The 19,878-nt window shown below is 39.9% G+C and overlaps 1 protein-coding gene across 2 annotated transcripts in view; it reads left to right on the top strand.

Annotated features, from left to right (window-relative positions):
• Positions 1-19,878, top strand: part of EGFLAM (EGF like, fibronectin type III and laminin G domains) — an 84,095-nt gene that overhangs the window by 44,872 nt on the left and 19,345 nt on the right. For both annotated transcript variants that reach the window (XM_082075818.1, XM_082075817.1), the window contains exons 10-17: positions 911-1,011; positions 2,279-2,379; positions 3,476-3,620; positions 6,037-6,226; positions 9,248-9,373; positions 10,121-10,364; positions 14,644-14,755; positions 16,318-16,434. In XM_082075818.1, coding sequence (XP_081931944.1) covers positions 911-1,011; positions 2,279-2,379; positions 3,476-3,620; positions 6,037-6,226; positions 9,248-9,373; positions 10,121-10,364; positions 14,644-14,755; positions 16,318-16,434 — 1,136 coding nt within the window. The remainder of the gene's footprint in view (positions 1-910; positions 1,012-2,278; positions 2,380-3,475; positions 3,621-6,036; positions 6,227-9,247; positions 9,374-10,120; positions 10,365-14,643; positions 14,756-16,317; positions 16,435-19,878) is intronic.

The raw sequence follows: 19,878 nt of genomic DNA, 5'->3' as shown, positions 1-19,878 counted from the left end.
TTAATTGCTGTCTGCTGCAGTTGCATTCAGGTTTATGGCACCACTTCTCTTCCCCTCAGCCTAAAATGTACACCTGGCAAACAAAAATGCTGAGAGAGCTGTATCCAGATCCAAATACACAAGAAAAAGTCACTCAGTGTTCAAATAGTAAAGAAGAATACTATGCCACATCCTTCCTTCCTCGCTAGACTTAGATCCACTGCAAAAATAAAAATTCAGGCCTGAAACCACGTCTGTCCACAGTGATGCTTAGAAAAAATGATCTGCAAATGTAGCAGTAAGCCATCTCTCTGATTTTCTGTGCTGAAGACAGTATGGTCCTCTAACATAAGACAACAAAGAGTATGGATTGGTAACGCCAGCTGACAAGAACAATATGAAGCGTGACTTGCAGCCAGGGTTGCAAGAGGGGAATGCCTTCAGGGACTCACTTCTCTCCATCACTCCCTACTTTCTGCCCTGAACTGACTTGAGGGAAGCACTGGAAGCTCCTGGGCTCTTACGAGCCATCCCGCATGTGTTTTTATAATCCTGCAAAATGGAAAATTACTTTTTTGTCTTTGTGTTAAATTAATTCTTAAAAGGAAATAAATATAAAGTCGTTGGGTTCTGTCTTCTCTAAGACACGTGAAAATCTAGAGAAATTTCCACTGAAGCCAGCAGTTAAACTGTTTGGCCCTCAGTATCCTGTTCCTTTACGAGTTCACTAGGTCCTTTGGTATAAAGGAATTAGTTGGGAAAAGTAGTGGGAGGACAAGACAACTGATTGTTGACTGCTGCTGACTAATGGTTGTCTCTGGATGACCTCTGCCTTGCATTTTCACTTGGTATTATTTAGTGCTAAATGTGTATATTGATTTTTATATGGGAGAAAACTGCTAAATAACATGCTTCTGTTTTTGTTTTTCAGATATTATTATCCAGTATCCTCAGTTCTCTGGCTACTCATACCTCACCTTTGAACCACTGAAGAACTCCTATCAGACATTTCAAATTACCCTTGAATTCAGAGTAAGTTTAAGCAATTCCAAGCTCACCTGGGAGCCTTTAATTTTTTTAATCTGATTTTGATGCAGTGGACAATGGAACAATAATTTAGCTTCAATATAGCTTATAATGTAATTGTGGTGAGCCTATACATAGCCTTTTCTAAAGATTTAGTCTCACCTTCAATGAATGCACATGAAGTTGGTAAGTTAAGCTAAATTGTTTGCATCCATTATTGGTAGGCAGTGCATGAGTGAATCCTCGGGGCTAGTAATACTGATGTTGCAGACTAGCAGCACTGTAAGTTGGCAAGGTTATGGCTGTGTGAATGAGCAACAGGTTCACCTGGAATTTTTGTGAATTACAGGTTAGAAGTGGCATGCAGTAGCTTTGCATATAAGAAAATGTGGTCATTTTCAGCGAGCAAAATACTGCCCTATAATCAGAGTTCCTTTCTGACCTTGCAGAATTTAAGTAGGCATTATTTTACAGCTCTGAAGTTTGGGACACTGGCTATTAATGCGTGCAAGATACTGGACTACTCAAACCAGAGGTCTCAAGTGATGGGGTACATCCCACAGTGACTTGTCTTAATGCTGCCTGTGTATTAAGGAGAGAACTGATAGGGCTGCCTACAGAGATGGTGGCCGAGCTCTCAGATGCACCCCTGCCCCCATGTAAGGCAGACTTGCCAACCTCACAGCTGAAGTACAAGACTGTCACTAGAGCATCAACAGTCTGTTGCCTCACGTGGTGATCTGACACTCCTTTGGCACTTTATCAGTTTGAAATGCAGGATGGCTGTGAAAAGCCACTGTGTGAGCTGCTATGCACATATGGAGGAGTCCTGCCTGCACAGGTTGTTCGGCTTGGAAAGTGTCAGGCTGACTGAACGTGTGAAGCAGAGTGTGTGAACTTACATGCAATAAGTCTGATGTGTCTACACATAACAGGCTTGCTAGGACATTTTTGCTAGGCTTTGTGCTCAGATTTCTCATATGGGACATGTCTGACAGTATATAATGCTTTCAGGCTTGTCTTCAGACCAGTTAGTAACATACTGTAAGTAGAAGAGATCATCTTAAATAATTTAAGAATTGAGGCATTGTTTTTCTAGGTTCTTCAAATGCAGGATTCAAAATAGATCAAACAATTTCTGATTCTGCAAGTTAAAAACTCAATCTAAAAAATGCTGTCCCTTTTCTGGAGAAAAATCACCCAGTGCTGTTTGCATTTATCTGTCACTGTGAGGCTTAGACTTTGATTTTTCATGTTGGTGCTGTGATTGCAGGCTGAATCAGAAGATGGTTTGCTGCTATACTGTGGAGAAAATGAACACGGTCGTGGTGATTTTATGTCACTAGCAATCATCCGACGTAGCATCCAGTTCAGGTAAAACCTACAGCCTAAATCTAATGCAAAGAGAAGAGGCCATTGTCGCCTCCTAGGTCTTGCTATGTGTGATGAATAACTGTTGTGTCTTTGACTTCTGCTGCATGCAGTGCACAAACTGGACAGTATTACTTCATTTAATAGTTCTTCAATTTTTTTTTCTCTTATCCTTCTTTAGTGTTTGGACATGTGCCTTATTGAACTCTTTTTAGTCAGACCTTGGTTAAAAGACAAAATGACCAGTTTTTGTCAAGGCATTAGTCTGGGGTTCATTGCTATGATATCAGAAATGCTAGTGAGCCATTACATTTGCTAAGCTTATGCTATATTTAGCTGTGCATAGTCAATGTTTTTGCTTCACAGCAAAAGGACCTGTAGATAATGTAGCAAAAGAAAGCATTTAATGCCAATAAGGGCTTTGGAACTTCATCTTATATCGCTTGTTTAAATGGGATTTGTACGTTTTTTAAATGAAGATGGAGGATGTTTCTTGCAATCCCATAGATATGAAGCATGTGAAAGAATATCTCAAGAATCTCCTTACTTGGGAGACTGAGTCCTTTCAAAATGATAAACAACAAAGTGGGTGATTTGCCTTAGTTGTGGTTCTCTTCACCTGAACTGAATGGCAGTCGGAGAAAATGGCACTTTTTATGCATATTCTGCTGAACAGAGACTCTCCTGGAGGTGTCTTAGTCAATCAGTATTAAGTTTCATGTAGAATCAGTGTGTTATTAATGTGACATTGCCTTTCACCAAGGAGCTAGAAGAATTCCCAAGAGAAATTACTGTGATAGCAGGAATTGTAATAGCCTCCATCTTGAAACAGTTTCAGCTGTTGGTAAGCTTTGCAATACACTTGGTACAGCCAGAGGATGCAAAATCTTCTCCATGGGAGAAAACCAGATAATGATGTTTGAAACTTAGAATAGATCATGTGTAGACCTGCTGCCTAATTTTCCTGTGGTCTGCTAATATGCAATGTGAAACAGAGAGGTTCCCAGGACTGAAGGGAATATTTGGACTCTAAGAACAACATTCAGTTATTTGGTTAATGTAATATTGTCATCTTGCCCTCTCTGTTTCATGCTCCCAGGTTCAACTGTGGCACTGGAGTTGCAGTCATAACAAGTGAAAACAAAATCAAACTGGGGAACTGGCACAGTGTCACATTGTTCAGAGATGGGATGGAAGGCTGGCTCAGAATGGACAATGATGCTCCAGTGACAGGAAAATCTCAGGTAGGTGGTCCTCTCCCTGCAGCTTGAACTTGGGCTTCTCAAAGTTATGATGACTTTTTTTCTTACCAGCGAAAGTCTGATCAGATTTAAAAGGTACATTTTTAATTATCAGTGTTGGGGCTTTCATTGAACCAGGATCACTCTCAGTGTACAGATCATGCTTCCACATGTGTAGTCTAGAAATCTCTTAGAGGAATATCCCAGTGCTGAATCCCATCACAGTTTTCCTATCATCCTCCATGCTTGCTCTGTTGCCCTTCTGCTACACTTGCTTAGTCTTAGATGCAGGCTGCTGTTAAAAGTTTGCCAGGTTTTACACCTGCTGTCCCTGATTGCTGCTTTTCCAACCCTCACAGAGCTGTTCTGCCAGAAAATTAGATGCATATGTGTGAATGTGTAGATGCTTATGTTTAACATGCCCGTAGCTACAAAAGGTCTGTATACAGAAGTGTAATTACATGTACACCATGGACATAGATTTAAGCACAGTAATGGAGATAGACATTCTGCCCTGTCTTATGTTAACATCAACAAATTTCATATAAGGATGACAGGATAAAATATAATAAAGGAAGATGTCTTGACTTGATCATCTGTTGCCAGGCCGGAAAACACAAGTGAAATTAAGGCACTGGAAAAAAAGACAGTTGCAAATTGTTTCAGATGTCTTTTTTCTTCCCTTTGATAGCCACAATAAGCGTGCCATCCCTAGCCCTGAAAAAAGTGGCTTCAGACATCTTATTACTTTACACATACACGTGCAGTCACTGAAGGGAAAAAAAAAAATGCTGCATATTTTGTTCTCGTCAGTTGAAAAAGACAAAGGAAAAGATTTCAATGTCTTGTCACATGTTGCTGTGTTACCAGTGCTATGAGGCCACACAAAAGGCAAATGTGAATCAGGAGACATATGTCCAGTAAAGACTAATGCCATTGTGCAGCACTTTGGTAAGACTTCATCTGATTATGGATGACCATGATCACCCATAGCCAAGAAAGATGAAGTCAAAGAAGGTGCAACAAAGGGCTGGTACGGGGGTTATGGTCCACAGAGTCTATTAAAAGAAGAGTTTGACAGTGGACACACATTTTTCTAGCTGCAGAAATGCCAGAAAAATCTGTTACTTGCTCTAGGTGCTGCTCTTCACCAGAACTTGCTGCTCCTGTAGTACTGTTGCTCCTGTGAGTTCTCCTCAGCCCCTCCTAGTTAGAATGACCTGGGTTAGTCTCAGCAGAGTGGTAGTCCTTTCTGACCTGCTTCATTTTGACTTAAACAGTCTTAGAGAGTGCCCACAAGAGAAGTGGAGCTTGATAGACCAAGAAGGCTGGAGAACTGTGTGCTCACGGCCCTGGCATAAGCTCACCATGAAATCCTGTGGACATCTGAACTTTCTTTCACCAAAGGCTCCACCTGAATTATTTTTCCCTGCTGAAATGGAGATGTTCAATATATTTCTGCAGTGCACTGTGCAGTGAACACCTGTAGACTCAATAACCTTGGCTTATTTATCCTGGCAAAATATAGGCTATGTGGATATAATTTATTGTTACAAATACCAGGGAGGCAGGGCAGGGGAGAAAAATCTGGAGAGCTTTCAGGCTCAAGGTCATTGCTGGCAGAAGGACACATTGGTAAATGTGGGAGTTCTGAATATTTTCTTCTAAAGGGCAGTGGGGTTATGAAACAGCCTATGAGTCAGAGACAAAAGACATATTTTGATCAATTTATGGAAGGAATTATGACTCCATTGCATACAATAACACGCAGTTTGACCCAATGGTCCAGAACATACTGTTTAATTTTGGGTGGTTTTTTTGGTTCCTTTCCTGTGCAATATAGCAGTGTTAGTAAATTCATACATGTATATTTATATAGGCAGGTTAAGGTTTAAAAAAAAAAAAAAGATGGGAAATAAATTTCATGCCAGCAAAGTGAGCAGAAACCCACTGAAACTGTAGTTGTGACATGTTTTTTACTGTTGCTTTTTGTCTTTTCATTATTATATTATTCAACACTAAGCACTTGCTGGGTTTTCTCCAAAAGGCACGATTGCTTTGGTCTGTGTCCCTTAGTACTTAGAGTTTAGAAGACAAACAAATTTTGCAAAAGTAAAGGAAGAAATTGCAGGAAAAGACAGATCACTATCCCTCCTCAGATCATAGTGATTTTTAAGCTTTTCATTTTGCATGAAATAGTCTATATTATCATGATGGATTTTGGGTGCAAAAAGTAACATTTAAAATGGCAGACTGAGTAGAGGAATGACTAATGGAAAGGAATTACTGATGAGCAACCTGCGTATCCTCTGACACAATTCTTTGTGGAGAAAAAAAATTGATTATACACAGTGTGGCTTAATTAGTTGTCCTGTGTTATATCTGTTCTACATCATGTCATCCTCTGTTTTCCCTTCAGGGCCAATATAGTAAAATTACATTCTGGACTCCCTTCTATGTTGGTGGTGCCCCCAGTGTGTACTGGCTGGTCAGAGCTGCAGGCACCAACCGTGGCTTTCAGGGCTGCGTTCAGTCACTGAGCATCAACGGAAAGATAATTGATATGAGACCTTGGCCTTTGGGGAAAGCTCTCAGTGGTGCTGATGTCGGTAAGTGCAGGGGCATAGGGTCTTTAATCAGTGATAAACTGGGGTTACTTTTTTTGCCTGTTGAAAAAAACTGAGCAGTGGTCCAGGTGTGAGAGATGAAAGGTGTGGTCTCTATTTTTAGCATGGTATGTCTCTGTGCCTTTGAACGTTGCTTTTGCTGGGTCTGTAGTAGGAGAGTTTTATCACATTGTACAAGTGAACATCCCTGAAGTATACCAAAACAGCTTGTGGACACAGTTATCCAGCACAATACCAAAACCAGTTCCCATGAGCAGACATTGTTGCCGGTATTATTACGTCTGTGCCAGTATTTCTGCCAGCGTCTCTCAGGATGCCTCTTCATTCTTCTGACTGACACAGTCATATCATCAGAAATCAATAGTACGTTCACTATGTTTGTATTTAAAACACTATGCACACAACAAAATGTGTTTGGCCTAAAGGCATCATTGCATTTGTCTAAAGCAACACAGAGATCTTTCAGACCCACAGCAGTGCTGTGGCCATTACACAGGGCTTTACACCATGAAACCCTGTTACTGGTGAGGCAAATAAGCTTTCCTGTTGACCATCCATTTTCATTTTCAGTACATTTGAAAAATACCATGGAATAAATCTACGAAGTGGTATTATAACATTATCTCCCCTTCACAGATAAAAAGATAGAGAAGTAGGGGAGTTAATTAACTAGTCTTTTCTTATTCATTAAGCTCAATTTCATCCATGCAATGGGCATTGAAAAAAAGGTAGGGCATAAAAATCCTTGCTTTAATGACCTCCCTTTGTAAACAGTTTAAGACTAAGAGTAAACCCAAGTCAGAAAGCAAGTGGTAAAGGCAGGAAATAGATGCCATATCACTGAACACTCCATGCCGTGCTTAAGCCACAAAGTCATATTTCTTCTTTTCGATAGCTGGGCATTTGGCATCTCAAGAAGGAACCGATTAATGGGAAAATTCCTAACAATTGCTCTGTACTCTCTAGATAATATGAACAAACTTCTGTGCCATATAGGGGAGAAAAAAGTGGCCCAAGAAACAGATGCTGAAAAGAATCAGACTTTGGAAGCAGAGAGTAATTTCACGATAGAGTGAGAATCTGTGGAGTTTAGATAGATAGATGAAAGCCCTGCTGAAGTTCTCCAAACCCTAATCTCTATTGCCTTTTGGGTTACAGCTAGCTTCATTCCCATCCATGAATGCTCTATTTACTACTGCATTAACAATCAACATCAACAAAAATAAGTGCTGGGTTCTGCCATGTGTGATTCAAAACTGAATGATAGAAACTTAGTGTCCTTACCTGGCTGCACATGCTTATATGAAACTATACCAGGAGAGACTTGCAAACAATATGCCGTATAATTCAAGCTTAAAATAAATAGATTGCATGTGAACTATACTATGATTTAGGGATGTTTTTTACTGGCTAGTCTTTTGTTTCTTTTCTATTAGCGTAGTGTATAAACTAGGGGTGCTCTGGTACATGGACTGCAGAATTGAGGGTGGGGAGGGGAAGGGTCCATCCTACCCCTGCTCCACCACTACCAGCTGCAGAAGTCCCACCAGATTGCGAGCTCTGATGAATGAGGCAGTGCTCGTGGTTTGGAGGAGGGACAGCAGAACCCTGTGCTCCTGTGGCCCCTTCCCTCCTTCCTCATCTGCCACTGCACCAAAGCAGATGCAGCCGTCAGACCTGTGATTTGCCTTTTCAGTGTAGTCACCTGTGCTAGCCTAAAGGCAGCAATAAGTCACTGAGATATTATGAGAGCAGCCTGTCCTTAAATACCAAGACTTCTGCAGTTCAAGCTATCCCTCAAACCAGTGAGCCTCTGACTTGTCCTGTTATTGTCATCTTCCTTGTACTTTTCTGTTTCTCAAAGACTTTGTTTAACTTTGATCTGTTTGAACATACTGCCCCCATTGACCAACAGCACAGTAGATGCAGTAAAGATGAGCCTTGTCTTAGTTTTCTGTTTACATCTCAAAGTCGATACACTAGGTCCTTGTTTATCCACGTCTTGACTCTGTTTCCTCCTCTATAAAGCAGACCTAGTGCTCTTTCTGTCACCATCACAATAATTCATGAATATGTGAAGGATCTCAGAGACTAGATAACCTGTCCTTCTCTGGTTCTCCATGGCCATTACAGTGTAGCCCCAAAGGGAAAAAGATGTCTCCGTGAGCACTGCGAGCACCTCTGCTCCTATGGCTGGGCATGGGGCAGCCATCTGAAGGGCTAATTGTTCCCTACCATGTAGAAAGAGTATGTATGGCCTTTCAGCGGACTTGTGCTCCTTGGGTTAGCTCTGTGTTATGACTGCTGTATTCATTTGACTACTGCATAGCCTAACTTTACAGATATAATTTTTAAGAAGTAAATAAGAAAATCAGTTTTCTACAACAATTTCAGCTTAATTCCAGCAAGAAGAAATCATCTCCTTGTTATTTTAGTTGATGTGCCAGCATGGTAGAAATGCCTCCTAAAAAAGCCATATGCTGATGATACGGATCCCTTTTAATGCAGACAAGAGGGCTGGCAACCTCATTTCAGTTAATAGGATTAGTTGATGGTGATTAACACCTTCCATGCTTACAACGGTGTGAACTTGGAGTGAACAAAGAAGCACTTACGGTAATTGAAATTAAACACGTCACAGTGCTTGTAAACAAGATGGAGAGATTTCTATTTTATGAGAAAATAAAGACAGGAACAAGAGCGGGAAAAAAGTAATCCATGGAATGATTGAAAGCTACAACTGTCACGGTTTGCTGAGAAGGACTAATTTTTGCTGGTTTTAAGGTATCTTCCTGGTCTGTTACTAAAAAAAAAAAACAAACAAACAAAAAAAAAAACAACCCTAAAAATAATGTTGTCTTTTCTAAATTGCACACCATTTAAAAAACTGGGAAATAATCTAGGCAGGAGAGCAAATTCTGTTAGTTAGTAGCAATGATCAACAGCCAGATTTCTTCTTTGCCAAACTTCTCTGATGAACCAGTGTTGTGGCTCTGTGTTTAGGTGAGTGTAGCAGTGGCATCTGTGACGAGGCTGCCTGCATCAACAGTGGTACCTGTACTGCAAACAAAGCGGATTCATACATTTGCCTTTGTCCTCTGGGATTTAAAGGTCATCATTGTGAAGAAGGTGAGAGAATGCTTATATTTGTTTGCATGTGTTATTTAATGTTCAATGTGTTTTCCACATAACAATATACAAGGAGGTCTTACGCTATTACACTGACTGAAAAGACTACTTTTTCTTAATCTTTTTAAAATCACATAGTGAAACCTTTCCCCACCATTTGCTTTGGGGCTACATGCAGCTCCTACATAATCAGTGATTCTCAAGCCTCTTAACTTATTTAAACTAACTATAATTAAGCATCCTAAACTTAGTTTTCAGAAGTTAAAGTAATGTACCCCTCCACAACTACACATTAACTCTAAAAATTTCCCCACTTCTCTCTTAAAGCTGATGTCAGTTCTGTATTCTGAAATGTAAGGGATCCAATCTCAAATTCCTGGTGAAATCACAGAGGTACAAACAAATAGTCAAATACATACAGCATTATTTTCTGTGCTGCAAAACTTTTCATGCCACTACCCATTGTGTGTGTGCTTGCTACTTTGAAAACACCGTGGTGAGTCACTAAAGAAAAAGAGCACAAAGCTTTATAATACAAATGGATTCCTGGAAAAAGAAGGGATTAAGAAGGGAAGCACTGTTGGTTAGGATAAAAAAATAATTTTAATTTAGAAGGTGAAATTTTTTGGTTGTTATTTCTTAACATTAGCTTCAAACACCTATTGAAGGGAATTGACACTGGTTGGTAGGAGTCAATCCCTTACCTTGGAGCCTCGTGTGACCTTCTTGTGTATTCTGTATTTCCAGCACTCACCTTGGCCATACCTCAGTTCAACGAGTCCTTAAAGTCATTTGCTAGCACACCCTGGCCCTTGGAACCGCAAAATTACCTGTCCTTCATGGAGTTTGAGATGACATTTCGTCCAGATTTAGAGACTGGTGTCCTTTTGTACAGCTATGACACAGACAGCAAGGACTTCCTCTCTATTAACATGGTGGCTGGTTACGTGGAGTTCAGGTTCGACTGTGGCTCAGGAACGGCTGTTATCAGGTAAACAGCATTGCTTGTATTTCCTTTCCAACAGTGTCACGGTACTGATCCAGCAGAGGAGTGGGCTGGAAAGAGTAATAGCCTATAATGAGGGATGGGAGCCCATCCATCTCTTATGCCCACTTCTTCTAAGGAAGCACAGGAACACTAGAACTGTATTCAAGGGGACAGGTTTTTCCCCCTACATAAATTGGTGTTTCAAAGCTTTACTATCAGTGTTACCATGTCATACCACCAGCTTACTGCAGATACTACTTTTGTTTCTGTATGACATTGCAGAAATTCCCTTCTTGCCTCCACAACATGGTATCACTGCTTATTAGGGGATCTATAAATATTTTATGTATATACTTTCTAGCCACAGGATTGCACAATATTGGCACTGCTGTGAGCATCCTCCTGCCTGGTGTCCAGTTCCAGGCTGGAGGTGTCACTGGAAGGTATATCGCTAGGTCCCCTCTTTCCTCATAGCACTGTTTTTTTGAGGGCATCTGAGGCTAATATCCAAATTACCTAACTTAAGCAGCCTAAGAAACAAATATATGGTTTAAACAAGTCATCCAGGCTCCCAGACAAAGGCAGACATTCTGAGAAAGGTTCATCACACCCTAAAATTGATGCCTAGTATAGGAGCAATGAAATACCTCAAAAAGCACGCTCACTCTCTCTCTCTGTGTAACAGACTGCCCAGTTTCCAGGCTGCTGTCCTCTGGGCTCTTCTGGAAAGGCAGTGGGCTGAACAGAGGCACTCAGCACCTTGGATGTGGTCCAAGACACTGTTGGTTTGAGCAGGCTGACATAATATTTATAAATAATCTATGTAAAGCTTTTGGAAAATGTGTACAGTGCCTGCAAGTCTTGCATGCCTTATGTTCCCTGTGGATGGATGTCAGGAATTTTGCCTATATTGTGATTAGGAGAAATGTACTGATTTTCCACTAAATGAGGACTCAAGCAAATAAACCCTTTCAGATGACGAAGTGAGAGATGAAATTTCAAGGGAGCAAATGCAAAATAATACACAAACCTATCAATCCACAGCTGTGGCAATACAGCTAGTGTTGTCGGACAAAGATCCTAGAGTCATCACAAATGGTTCTATGGAAGCAACAGCTAATGGCTTGGAGAAGAATACAGAAATGCAAGTACAATGCAGAGAATTATCAGGAATGGAATAAGGCACAATGCCACTTCAAAAATCCACAATGCACCCTATCTTGAAAAATTCTGCTATTCTGGTCACTTCATTTCAGAATTAAAAAAAAAAAAAAAAAAAAAAAAAAGTACTGTTGATACACAGAAGAGGGAAAGAAACATCTTCCACAAATACAACCTGGACAATAAAGTGTTCAGTAGAAGTATGATAAAGATTTTTAAATTGTGAATGACAGGGATATAATGATTATTCTGTATTTTTCAATATGGAAGAATTAGGAGCAACCCAGTGAAATTACAAACCAAAAAACCAGCAGATTAAGAACATAAGACTTTGTTTTTTTTTTCCAGCCACCATAAAAATAGGTTGTGGAAACTAATTGTCACAGTATGTTACAGATGCCAGAACTATAAATAGGTCAAAAAAATCAGACAAATTTGAAGAAAGCTCCATTGAGGGAGATCAAACACAATTGTACGGATGCAGCCTCTGACTCAGGAAATTGCTAAATGATGAGTTGCCAGAAGCTGGGAGGATATATCAAGGGAAGAATCACTCCATACTTGCTCTTTTCTTTTCTCTTGCTGAAAAGAAGCAGAAATAGCTAATGTCAAAGACCTTTGCTCTGACCCAAGATGGCTCTTCTTACAACAGCCTTCAATCATTTTCTGATTACAGCTGTCTAATTCCTATTACTAGCAACTGTAAGACATTAAAGTAGACCTAATGTCCCTCCCTCCACCCCCCAACAATATTATAATGTTTCAGAACACCCTGGACTAAAGTTTAACTGACATGTTGGCTTGTGAAAAGTGTCAAGAGCCACAAGCATGTGCCTGGAAAGTGGAAAATGCGCCTTTCTATTTGTAATTGGATATCGTGCGTTGTGGAAAAAGTGTGGTGTGATAGCTGGGTCATGGAGGAGACCCATGAGTCTGGCAGGCTTCACTGAAAGTTGTTGGGATGTCCTGTTCAGGTCCTTTTTCTAGATAAGGTGTGCATCTTGCACTCTGTCATCAGCTCTGTCAGTGATTAAATAAGATAGGTAGATACCCTGTTTTTCATGCCTGCTTAGCCAATATCCACTTAAGAGTCTGCCTTGATCTTCACCATACTACTTCATGCCTACCCTTTGTCCTAAATAGGGATAGAACTCTGGTCATCCTGACTATCTCTTCCATAGGACCAGGCTGTTAAATATGATAATATGATCAGAACACAATTATAATGTCTTTATAATTAAGGATGAGGCAAGCTCATTCACCTGTGTCAGCAGCACAGTAGGAAATCTGACACTGTTGAAGCTTTTGCCTGAAGTGTCCTGGGACTGTGCACAAGAGAGAGAAGCAGGAATGCCAAGTGGATGGACAGGTGGATGCAAAACCTGAGCTATTTACCAAGATACATCAGAGAAGAATTTGTTGTCTCCTGGGATTTCCCTTGGCCAAGCATTCACAGGATCAAGATATTCACCATTTGGTGTATTTTTTAAGGTTCAGTTTATGCACAGAAAGTTTATGCCCTTAACCTACAGCACCTGAAGAGCCAGAAGCATTCAAACATCCACCAAGCTTAGGCTGGTTTCAAAAAACCTGGGGAATCGAGAAACAGTGTGCAATTCAGAACTGATGACTATGCTTATGACTTCATCATCCCTAATTGTAATTAAATATAGCAGAGTTGGAGGGTTAGCATGATGATGACCTCTTCAGCAGAGGAGATAAAATGTATGTATTACCACTTATTAGGTAGCCCAAACTATCTGTTTCCTTTATATGTATATATTGACTCTTTCAAGGTTATTAAATTCTGTTACCTATTGATTTAGCCAAGGTAGTTAAACCCTAAATGCCACTACATGTGGAAAAGGATAAGTGAATGGCATTGCTCTGCAAAATTTTTTGATGGGCTTTTCTGTAACAGGTGACAAAGTAATATTGCCAGCATTGCCCGAACAGTTTAAAATGGGCTTTGAAAAAGTTTTGAGGAGCAAAATAGATACAACAAAAAGATTTCAAAGCTCGTGTTGGTTGTTCAGAAAAAAAGAAAAAATGACACAGCTTTTCTAATCAGCATTTGAATCACTATTGATTTACTCTTTCAGATCACATTTTTAAAGATTTATTTCATTTTGAAATATATATTTTTTCAGTTTTATATGTAAGTAGACTGAAAATACAAAACTTTTTTTCACTCAAAACAATTTTGTATTTTTTGATTGAAAGCTAGAAAGTCTCTGGGTATCCCAGATAAGGCAGTTTCTGATTTTTCCAGCTTAACCAGTGAATCAAACACAAGTTTTCATTACTCCTGGTAGAAAGGCTGCAAGATAACATTTAGTCACAAAATCTTTTAACCAGTGTAGTAAATGACCTTTGAAAACAAGATACAAACTTCTGTAGAACTTATAAAGTGGAATTTGCTTTTTTCCTTTATACCGATTGCGATTCATATTAGTGCTGAACTAATATAGATTGTAAGAACAGTTTTAAAATGCTTCCTTTGAGACTGGTGAATACTTTGCATAACTGGTGATTATTGTTCCTAGCCAGAATCTCATCACATCATTAGGATCATATTTTAGTTACTTCCTCTTAACGTACAGCAGACAGGCTGTGTGTTTGTGTGTGTATGTGCACAATGTCAGTGAAACAGGATGCATAAATAGAGCTGATAAAGCCAAAACAAAGTTGGATTTTAAAGAGGACAAAGAATGTGAGACTAGACTGACCACTAAGTGAGAAGCTTTATCTCTAGACTTATGTCATTGTGAAATAAGGTTGTACAGCTGAGACAAAAATTTTGTCTTTATGCATTATAAATGACTGAGCGAAAAAAATAGTTCAGGGGTAGATGCAACACATGCTGTTTATAGAAATTTTTCATTTACATGTAAAAGCAGAGTGCTTGTTATTTGCTACAGGAACATGGTGTTATTTTCCTTTGTTGACTGGACTCAGAAATTGTTACTTCCTCATAAGGAAAGAAACACAGTGATTTATTTTTAGTTTTTTATTTAGAAAATCATCCCAGAGGACCTGAGTTTTTGACAAACAACAATATTTGAAAATATCAGAAAGGGAAAGCATGAAATGCTTGACAGTTTTCTTCCCCTTAAAACAGGAGTGAAGAACCTGTCAGTCTGGGTCAATGGCATGAGTTGCGAGTGTCTCGCACAGCGAAGAATGGTATCTTACAAGTGGACAAACAAAAGCCTGTGGAAGGAATGGCAGAGGTGAGCATACCACATGGGTTGTCATGAGTACAGCTGCTAAGACTATAAAATGATTTAGTAGAAAACTACACAGGCTGCTTTTAAAGCTCTTATAAGCTCAAAAAAAGTGTATACATTAGAACAACCTTTTATTGAGCCTCAAACTGGAAATTTGCACATGTAGTCTTCCCTTTGAGGACAGGGATCCTGTAAAAGCAGCAGAAACCACAATTTACCTGCTTTTGCCACGTATGTAGAATCACATTTTCATGTTTGGTTCATACATGCTCTTGCGGTTCTTTTCATGGTATTTGCTGGTTGTGGCTAAGTCCGTTGAACAACGTATGCACTATTAAATGCATCATCTGGAGAAGGATGAAATCAGACATTATGCACTGAAAGTCTTGGGTTTACATTTCTCTGGATATTGTGCGGAAAAAGGAGGCCAAGAGATAGTAGTTTCTTTGTCTTTTCCTTCCAAAAGTAATTTTCAGGACAGAGTAACGGCTGGAATAGCCAGATAGTTTTATTATTTTATTCTTATTATTTTATTCTTCACTCACCAAGAGGTCAAGTTTTTAATGATGTGAAATTTTGCTTGTACAGAGCGGGGTATTCACTCTAAACATTCAAATGCATACACAGACATGCTTTTTTAATCCCAAGAACCTGAGGTTAGAACTGCTTAGAAAATGTGTTTTACTCTTTCCTAGTGGAAAGTCTGGCCAGAAACCCCAACTCCAGATTCTGTTAGCAGAAGAATCCGCAGCTTTTTCTGCAAACTAGGAAAGTGTTTGAAGTGTTGAAAAATCTAAATAAATTGATATTCCAGTTGTCTGTCAAGAAACAGATTTGAGTGGTAAACATTCAAACTGAGCAGTTGAGACTTCTTTAGATAACTGGATCAATGTAGAAGACTCATTTTTTTTTCTCTAAGTGCTGCAATGGAGATTGACTGGGAGCTGCTGACTAATAAAACACAGGAGCTTCTACAGGACTGAAATTACACAGCTATCCCACCTTTAGCTGTTAAATGTCTTCCAGTTCCCATCCTTAGCTGTTAAACCTATTCCAGTTTACTCCAGGATCCTGACTGGTTCCATAGGTATCCTGAGCAACTGCTTCTGGTAACTGATGCAAGCTCAGGTTTTTTTCCATTTGGCCCCATATCTTGCTATGGGTTAAAACTTTCAGATGTTGTAAGCAATAAATGAGTCACTGTTCCATGGACTTTGCTCTGATTTTAAATTTATGAACCTCATTCTGGTTCTAGATTCACATCAATGTCCCTCAAGTCATTGCAAATAGAGCTAGAAGTCAGAATGAGTTTGTCTCCTTTCTTTCTTCCTTCAGTATTCCCATTTTGAAATACTTGAGATTTTTCAGCTAGTTGTGATTAGGATAAAACACAGTGAGTAGAGAGTGTCCTACAGTGGCTTTCTTGAGAGCATTGTACAAAGAAATGCAATTAACAGAAGTAATGAGGGATCAAAGTAAGCTATAACATCTAATGTAAACTAATCTGAAGATACAAGCGTGGTTGCAGCTACTCTCATAAAATCTTGTTCCTATGTTTCTTGCAGGGGGCTTTCACACAGATAAAGTGCAGCTCTGAAATATTTATTGGTGGAGTCCCTAGTTATGATGCTGTGAAGAAGAATTCAGGGATCCTCCGGCCCTTCAGTGGGAGCATCCAGAAGGTATGTGCCCAGAGTAATGCAATGGAGGCATTTATTTCCATCTCATCCAGTGTACACTTTAGGTGGAAACCTGCCCTTATACCACTGGCAATATTCAAAATAATCTAGGATTTCACCTCAGGACCCCACAACAAACTTCTTAAACACATATTTCACACTGAAAAGCCGTTCTAACTTTAATAGCCAGTAAATACCAGTACTATTCAATATATTCATCAATGATTTGGATGAGGGAATAGAGTGCAGCGTCAGCAAGTTTGCTGATGACACCAAGCTGGGAGGAGTGGCTGACATGCCGGAAGGCTGTGCTGCCATCCAGCGAGACCTGGACAGGCTGGAGAATTAGGCAGGGAAAAATTTAATGAAATATAACAAGGGAAAGTGTGGAGTCTTGCATCTGGGCAGGAACAACACCAGGTTCCAGTACAAGTCAGGGAACAACCTATTAGAGAGCAGCATAGGGGAAAGGGACCTGGGGATCCTGGTGGACAGCAGGATGACCATGAGCCAGCACTGTGCCCTTGTGGCCAGGAAGGCCAATGCATCCTGGGGTGTATCAGAAGGGGGGTAGTTAGTAGGTCCAGAGAGGTTCTCCTTGCCCTCTACTCTGCCCTGGCGAGACCACATCTGGAATATTGTGTCCAGTTCTGGGGCCCTCAGTTCAAGAAGGACAGGGAACTGCTGGAGAGAGTCCAGCACAGGGCAACAAAGATGATCAAGGGAGTGGAGCATTTGCCGTATAAGGAAAGGCTGAGGGAGCTGTGGCTCTTTAGCTTAGAGAAGAGGAGACTGAGGGGCGACCTCATTAATGTTTATAAGTATATAAAGGGTGAGTGTCACAAGGATGGAGCCAGGCTCTTTTCCGTGACAACCAATGATAAGACAAGGGGCAGTGAGTATAAGCTGGAACACAGGAGGTTTCATTTAAATTTGAGAAGAAACTTCACAGTGAGGTTGACAGAACACTGGAACAGGCTGCCCAGGGGGGTTGTGGAGTCTGCTTCTCTGGAGACATTCAAAACCTGCCTGGACACCTTCCTGTGTAACCTCATCTGGGTGTTCCTGCTCTGGCAGGGGGATTGGACTAGATGATCTTACAATGTCCCTTCCAATCCCTAACATTCTGTGATTCTGTAAATATTATCACTGCCATAATTTTCATACTGTACAAATAAGTGAGCAGGAGTCAAACAGGATCAAGTTCAGAATAATACGTGAAGTTATATCAACATGAGAGCCCTCCGAGTGCCCTTCAGCACCATATATGAATAAATGAACAAAAGAAATGTTCAAATACTTCAAGATATGCATTCGAGGCAGCTGAATGTCTGATTTAACCAATAGAGTAGTGAGTGAAAAAGAAGCTGCAAATTGCAGTGGATCTCAGTCCAGCTAATGTATTCTTATACCAGACAGCAGTTACACCCTCACTGCCTTCCCCTCTCACAATTTTATATGGGGCACATGAATGGAGATGATCTTTTCCATTGTTGGCAGACATTAGGGATGATGTTCCAGTGGGGTCAGCTGTGCATGGGTATGATTCTTTTCTGGAGAATAGATCTGTAAATTCATAATAAGTCCTAATAAGTAATCAAAAGAAAGTTCAAACTTATCTAACATTTGCTTTCCATAAATTAGGCATACTTAAAATAATTTGGATAATGCTGAAAGGCTAGCCCTGAAAGAGTTTTAAATTAGTGGATTATTGCATCAAATTTATATAAAACCCAACAAAATTAATCGTGCATCTCAGAACAATTGATCAAGGGCAGAAAGGTAATCACAATTCAATGTAAATGGTTTCATCACTTGGTCCAACACTTTTTACTATTTTTGTCAGCTGACTAGTAGAAAACATGAATTTCAAGAAAACTGGAGGAGTGAGTAAAAGTGATGGGAACAGGTCTGTCACATTAATGTCTTTGGAAAGGTGGCTTGATTAAATGCAGTGCATTTTGGAGTGCAAGAGAGGAAGCCTAAGAGCAATTAACATAGGTCACACTTGCAAGGTAAAGGATAGTATCCCAGAGTACAGAGGCACTGATAAGGATTGGGAAATGCTGAGTATGATCTGATTACTTCTGTGATGTAGATAAGAAGATGGATTTACCTTCCCAGAGATGTGAATGAGATGTCAAGGAGCAGTATTTGCTTGTCGTTTGGGCACTAGTTGTCTGCTGTGTTCACACATAGTAGGATTTGGGTAATTGTATAGAAATAAAGCTACAAACATCAACAAGTACTGGAAAACATACTATGTATAGAACATATTTAGTTTACACAGGTAAGGTTAAGTGACTTTATTGTAGTCTACTAGTTCCTACACGAGGGTGAGATTTTTTTGAGTACCTGGCTCCAAAATGATGCAGAGAAAGGCCAATGAGAAACAATGTCTGGAAGCTGAAGGTAAGTTCAAGTCTGGAAATAAGAGACACATTTTTAAGAGTGAGGGCTTGTTAACAGTTGGGACAATATAGCCAGAAGTTAGAAAGAAGCTGAAAAGGTAGTGGATTCTTTGTTGATTCACCTTTATGATAGGACTGCATGTTTTTCTGCTGATAAACCTGTTTATTGCTGTTTCAAACTGAGTATACGGTTAATGCAATTTGTCCCCGCAATAGACCACCCCCTGGGGTACATTGTCTGAGTTATGCAGGAGCCAAAGTAACTGTTGCCATTCTTACTTCTGGCCTTAAAAACATTTTTTTTTGGTGAAGATGGGCTTCTTATTTTGATTTGGCTGAGATCAGAAGCCATATCTACATGTAATCTCTCTGCCAAGACAACAGCTGAGATATACAAATTATGGTTTGTGTTGGAAAACATATGTTGCTGTCACATTGGAAAAACCCCAACATTTAACAATTCTCTTCAGTTTATATACAGACAATTTTGTGAAGTCATGTTTTTTCTCCATTCTTAACTCTCACTCTTTCTGGCAAGACGACATACCAGAAAGCAATAGAAAATGTGAAAAAGTTTAGTATTTCTGTTGTCAACATGCGTCTCCTGGGTGGTTTCCTGAGCTCAGAAACAGTACACAGCAGTACACATCTAATTTTACAGTCCTAGCTCACAGCTGTGCTACGAAGCTTTGCGCTGGTGTTCAGACACAACTGGTAAATCCTGCACAGCTTCATCCTGTGTGCGGGTTGATTAAGTCTGTGCCACAAAACACAAAAATTCATCTCCACTGGGTCAGGATGAGCAATAGAATAGATTGGGCCTCTGCAACTGGAAAACACTCATCACAAGATATATGCTTTGACCAAGTTTTGAGGCTTACCTTTCTCTGAAGTCTTTTAGAATCATAGAATCATAGAACCATTTCAGTTGGAAGAGACCTTCAGGATCATCGAGTCCAAGCATAACCTAATTCTAGCACTGAACCCTGTCCCTAAGAACCTTGTCTAAATGCTTTTTAAACACCTCCAGGGATGG

Source organism: Streptopelia decaocto (assembly GCF_964273445.1).
Source record: "Streptopelia decaocto genome assembly, chromosome: Z".
Classification (NCBI taxonomy): Eukaryota; Metazoa; Chordata; class Aves; order Columbiformes; family Columbidae; genus Streptopelia; species Streptopelia decaocto.
Note: the sequence above shows the minus strand (reverse complement) of the source record. Positions and strands in the feature narration are given on the sequence as shown.